At 27.9% G+C, this 6,183-nt stretch overlaps 1 protein-coding gene across 2 annotated transcripts; it reads right to left on the bottom strand.

Annotated features, from left to right (window-relative positions):
* Positions 1-864: 864 nt before the first annotated feature.
* Positions 865-3,512, bottom strand: LOC120069029 (thaumatin-like protein 1). 2 transcript variants are annotated; one of them, XM_039020687.2, is made up of 3 exons: positions 3,188-3,512; positions 2,418-3,093; positions 865-1,190 (listed from the first exon to the last, which is right to left on the bottom strand). In XM_039020687.2, the coding sequence occupies exons 1-3, from the start codon at positions 3,258-3,260 to the stop codon at positions 965-967; spliced, it is 975 nt and encodes a 324-aa protein (XP_038876615.1). In that variant the 5' UTR covers positions 3,261-3,512; the 3' UTR covers positions 865-964. The 2 variants fall into 2 exon arrangements, with proteins under 2 accessions (XP_038876615.1, XP_038876616.1); XM_039020688.2 differs by having other exon boundaries at positions 865-1,173; positions 3,188-3,458.
* Between the last annotated feature and the right edge of the window lie 2,671 nt (positions 3,513-6,183).

The raw sequence follows: 6,183 nt of genomic DNA, 5'->3' as shown, positions 1-6,183 counted from the left end.
AAAAAATTGCCTGAATTTTTCTAGGTGATAAGAATAAGAAATAAATCTTAGAAAAATTTAATGGTCGCAACTATTATAATTATTAATTTTAACTAAGTTAACCATTGATTACGTCATATATAAATATATTCAATGATATTATCTTTTGACATAATAAATAATGAAAATAAAGAAAGAATGTTCATTTTATTGCAATATGACATGTATTTTAGTGGTATGTTTTAAAAAAAAAAATTAGAATTTTTACAATTTTTAAAAGAATACGTTGAAAAGAATCTATTATGTTTTACAAATTGAAAAAAAATAGAATTTTTTACAGTTTTAATAATAAAAGGGTTAAGAAAATAGGTGTATAATTGAAAATTAATCAACAATATCAAAGCAAAAAAAGCAAAAAAAAAAAAAGAAAAAAAAAAAAGAAACTTCAAAGTTTGAGGATCAAAATGGTAGTTTAACATAATTTCTATTTTGTCATTCGTTGTAACTAATCAAGTCAAAGTGTTATATTTGTTTCGTTTCTTTTGGTAAAGGTGTGATATAGATCATAGATGTCATATCTAATGATAAAAATATGTTTAAATTACAGTTATGAGATAATTTGTCCTATTACAATTATTTAGGTTAAAGTAATATAGACCATCACAATCTATATTAGAGATATATTTGAACGAAAATCATGACTCAAATATATCCATATTCGAAGCTAATGCTTCCATTTTTTAAACAAGTATAGCCACAAAATTATGATTAAAATGGTCACATTACTATAGGTTTATTCAAAAGAAAAAGGGTGATTAGGAAAGGCATTCCTTTTGTAAAAAATAATGCTTGGAATATTTTTATACACAAATATAGTTCTTGAAATTGGTAGCAAAATGGAGCTTTCTTTTAGTGATATGAAATTTGAATCCATTTGTTTCTCCAAAATCATCATCTCTTCATTGTGAGACATTAAATTTTTATGCTAAGATGAAAAGAAATCTAGAAATGAGAAGAAGAAAGAGCTTCCAAAAATTAACACAAACAAAAGAAAAGACAAATCATTTGGGTGAGTTCTGGTTGAATCTCCAATGGCTAAATCTGCCAGCCATGAATTTTCAGGCAACGACGTTGTCTGTTCCACCGCCCCGGCGGTTGTCGTCCCTGTTCCCGTCGCGGTCCTTGGCGATGAATCTGTTGATGATTTTAAGCTGTAAAATGAATCAATAGTTAAATTTTATGTAAATTCCAAGTGAACGAAATGGTTAGAATCATTTTACTACTCAAAATTCCTAATACTTTTTCAATGACCTTCCTCTTTTAAAAGGTCAATTTTATTTTCTTAACTTTTAAAAAAATTAAATTAATCCAGATTATTGTCAATTACCATCTTAAAGGTTTAAAATTTATTCTCTATCCCATAATTAATTGTTAAAAATGATTTTTTAGAAAAAAAAATGGAGAGAGTATTAATATTGTGATACTTTCTTTTAAAATTTTAAAAAATATGGGAGCGACCAATTGATGTTCAAGTTGATTATATATACTATTTTCATCCATTCTTAATAGCGACATTTAAAAAAAGTATGACCAATGAAATAAAAGAAAACATATCACATGTCTAATTACAGGTGAAAAGAATACATATTCTCTGAGGTTTAGAATCTTTTTGCAAAATGGTCCAAATGAATCTTTGTTTAAAGTTGTGAGATTAAAATAAATAAAAACTATATATATATATAGAAAGTAAAAAGTAGTTTGAGTAAACGGGAAAAAAAAAGAAAAAAGAAAAGAAAGAGGGAAAAAAACTTATGCCCCGTTTGCCAATTAAACAATTGAACTCTTATCAAATTTTAAAATAAAAATATGTCTTTAAAAACTATTTGTTTAGCTTTCAAAATATTAATAAAATAAATAGATAAGAAAATGTAGAAACTTGCAAATAGAATTATAGGTTTAAATACTACTTTGGTTCTTATACTTTTAGTTTTTATTTATTTTGGTCTTTACACTTTCAAATTGTTCATTTTGGTTCTCACACTTTCAATTTTTGTTCATTTTGATTCCTATACTTTAAAAATATTCATTTTAATCATTGTACTTTCAACTTTGTTTCATTTTGGTCCTTATTTTTAAAAAGTTGTCATTTTGCTCCCTTTATTTTTACTTTTAAATGATAAAAATGTCATTTTTTTAAAGTTTAAGAACTAAAATGAACAAGTTAAAAATATTAAAATGAACATTTTTAAAATATATGGACCAAAATGAACCAAAGTTAAAAGTATAAATACTAAAATAATATTTTTTAAAGTAGAATGATTAAAATGAACAAAAAAAAACCAAAAGTAAAAGGAGCAAATTAGTATAAACCCAAATTTAAATAAATAAATAAATATCCAAAATTGAGCTGATTTGAAAAATGGGTTCATCTCCTGTACCTTGGAGACGAAGGGCAAAATGTGACGGTATAATCGGCGCCGGAGCAAGTGAAAGTGCTGGTAGCGTCGTCGTAGGCGTAGCTATACGATCGTGGACAAGCTGATTTGAATATCTCCGAGTACTTCGTTGGCTTACAGGTCGCCGGTGAACCATACGCGCCACTACAGCAATATTCCGGCGTCCCAAACTTCTCACACGCGCTTCTACACGCGCCACCGTTCTCCGCCTTAAGCTCCGCTGGACACTGCCGGTTCAAGTCCGTTACACACCCGGTCGACCCACAGGCGCCTGTTCCACCGGTCCCCTCAACGATCATCGGCAAATTGTACCCGTCGACGAGGCTGACATCGTAGAAATCCGGCGATGATGCGCCGGACCCAAGAGTGAACTCCGCCAGAGTCGCTGGCGGTGCGGCTCCGGCGCCGTTGCACTCAATTTCGCCGGACCCACAATCCCCGGTAGTACAGGCACCTCGGCCAGCGCCATCAAAGCTGCAGCCGGTTCGGCCCCAGAAGCGACCGGACCAGCCGGCCGGCGCTTGAAAAGACTTTGAACTTCCCTTTCGAAGCTCGAAACCAGTGGTTTCGAACTTCAAGCTGCCGGCGCCGGAGAGAATTCCCGGCCAAACTGTAAAATCGCACTTATTGACAAATGTAAATTTAGCTCCAAAAGCCCCTAAAATCAGAAATTGAAATGGATATTACTAAAAACATGAACAATCAAAACCCAAAAGCTCAAAAAAGCAACAGAGAATTGAAATTCAAATTACCATGGAAAATTAAGAGAACAGAGAAGACCAAGAAAATGGAACAAGAAACAGATTGATTCCCAAACAAGTCCATAAGAAATGAAAAAACTTTTCAATTATTTTTTGTTTTTCACTCAACACTTCTGATTTTATCCCTTATTTTCTCAGTAATGTGGGATTTTGGTGATGAAAATGGAAGTGGGTATTGGGATTGGAACTTGTTTGTTGTGGGGACTCTGTTTTTGTGTCCGGTGGGAGAGAGTTCTGATAATGGATATGAAAATGAGTATATATAAAGAGAATTGGGGGGAGAAGAATTGATGTAGAAAAGGGAAAGGGGAAAGTTGAAACTAAAAAAAAAAAAAAGGAAAATAGTTTCTATTTTATGGATAAATAACTCGTTAGGATTTTTACCCGTCTATTTTAGATTCTAAACTTTAAAAATATAATAATTCAATTTTTTATTTTATCAAAATTTTAAAATCTATAAATTTTACTTTTAAAGAAAAAAAAGAAGTCTTAACTTTTAAATTTCCTTTAATAAGTCATTTTTTAGTTTATATCCAATAATATTCTAACATTTTTCTAAATTTACAAACATGTTAAACACTAAATTGAAACTTTAAAATCTTCTTACACTTAAAATTCAATTTTAAATTTAATAGAGCGATTAATTTTAATTTTTTATAATAGATTAAGGATCACTAAAATTTGAAACATGTACCTATTAGATATTTTTAAAGTTTAAATACCTATTCGATAAAATTGAAAATTAAAAAAAAAATTAGTTAGACATAGATAAATTATAAAAGTTTAAGTACTTATTAAATATTTATAAAATTTATTCCTTACAAAATTAAATTTTGAAAATTTTTTATTAGATACCTCTCAAACTTTAAAATTGATTTAAAAAGTTTAGTGGCTAAATTTTTATTGAAACTTCTCTTTTTTGTAATCTATCTTTAACATTCCATCAATGGATGGTGGGTGACTTGTTTTTTGTGGTTTGAAATGATGGAAAGAGGAGAAGATATCCCTCCTATTGTTTCATTTCATTATTGCTAAGTGAAAATGATGGAGCTTTGTTTGGTATCTTATTCCAAAATAATGGAATCCAATGAATTTTAGTAAATTTCTTTTTAGTTGGTCTATATTTTAGAACATTATTGGATTGTATTGGAAGTTTGCAACTTAAAAAAGTGAAAGTTTGAAAAATAACGTTTTTCATATGTTAAGATGCTTTAATAAAAATTAGTGAAAATATGGAATATATTTTTAATCTTGTAAGTTCAACAATTAAAAGAGAAAAAGATTGAACAACCAACCTTTTAGATAATAATTGGTATATTTAATATGTAACACGTGTAATTAATATTTTTTAATTTTATGATGATTTAATTTAGAATTTTTGCTAAATTATACCAGATATGTTTCAATTATATATGTACATAGTAGGGTGTTAATTCTAACTTTTTCATGCTTTAAAATTTTTAATTTTACCTCTAGTCTTTCAATATGTTACCAAAACTTATCTATTCTTTAACATCTAGCTTAGCTTAGGTGATTATTGGTATTTTTAAAACACCCACGTGGCATAATTAGGACAAAATAAATTATTTTGAAATGTTTGTGAAGTTTATGTAATTGATTTCAATTTTTGCCCTAACATTTTCAAAGTTTCAATATTACTCCCAATCTTGTATTTTTCTTGGGCATTTTAACCAAGATTTCTAATGAGGGTTTTTCTTAAATATATTTAAAAATTGTGACCAAAATTGAAACTTTTTAAAATGTTTAAGGTAAAATTGTAACTTATCAATAACTTAGCTTTTAGCTTAAATACTCATCTCTCCTTAAAGTCTTAAGATTTCACGAAGTTAGATGATTCATGAGATGGAGTTGCTATAGTTCGAGATTCAACTGAAAAACATGTTATGCTCATGAAAAAAAGATACCAAATTTTATAGGATTTTTTTTAGCTCATCCACGCTCTGTAACTTTAAAGAAGATCATCTCTTTACATTTTCAAGCAAAACTTATATCTTTGAATGTAGAAATTGACTCACATATATCTTTTGAAAACTTTTGATTCGTTAGAATCAGTTTGAAAATGATATGCAATCCTACATAGATAGTTTAAGTAGTTTTCTATTCACTCCAAAAAATTGCAACTCTATATGGTGGTTCACGACCTTACTAGTCATGTTCGAAAAACCCATTATTAGACAATTTGGATGGAAGAATTTCCTCTTTAGACCTTAAAAAAAATCAATTTTAATAAAAAAGAGTTAGTTAAATTTTTCAATCTAGTAGAAGTGGTTGAATATGTATTTAACATTAAAAATGTCACCTATAACAAATATTTCTTTTTTTTCTTTTTTAATTCAGATGCTAGAATTTGTCCCTTTTTAACATATTGTTGTTTATTTTATTTTGAAATTAAGTTGTTTATTATTAAATTTTAGAATAATAATGCATCTACAACGCGTTAGTGAAATCACAATTGATCAGATTGCAACACCCTACCTAATAAGATGAGTATATAATGGATAAGCTTAAAGAGAATTATAAATATATAATAAATACACAGTTTAAGTTTAAATTTAATTTCCTTGGAATTTATTTAAGAAGAATTTTAACTTTTACTCTCCTCTCTCTTTTTATCCTTAAAATTAGTATCTTGTTGTTTTTTCTAATATATATATAATTTTTTGGATTTTTTTTAAATATAGAAAAATAACCAAAATATTTACAAGATAGAGCAAAATTTTAGAGCTATCAATGATAGAAATCTATCATGTCTATCATTTATAGTTCTAAAAATATTGCTATATTTTGTAAATATTTTTAACAGTTTTATTCTTTGAAACAATTTCTCTAATTTCTTCGTATTATTGCATTCATGTTCTCCAAAATAATTTCTTTGAGCTTTTTTTTAATTGGACAACAATTTTATACATTCTCAATTTTTGGATTTTTCTATTGGGTGAGAAAAAGAAAAATAATTTTAACTAAAA

Source organism: Benincasa hispida, chromosome 11, assembly GCF_027475165.1.
Source record: "Benincasa hispida cultivar pf3 chromosome 11, pf3_genome.v1.1, whole genome shotgun sequence".
Lineage (NCBI taxonomy): Eukaryota > Viridiplantae > Streptophyta > Magnoliopsida > Cucurbitales > Cucurbitaceae > Benincasa > Benincasa hispida.
The sequence above is the reverse complement of the archived record's forward strand: the minus strand, read 5'-3'. Positions and strand labels throughout refer to the sequence as shown.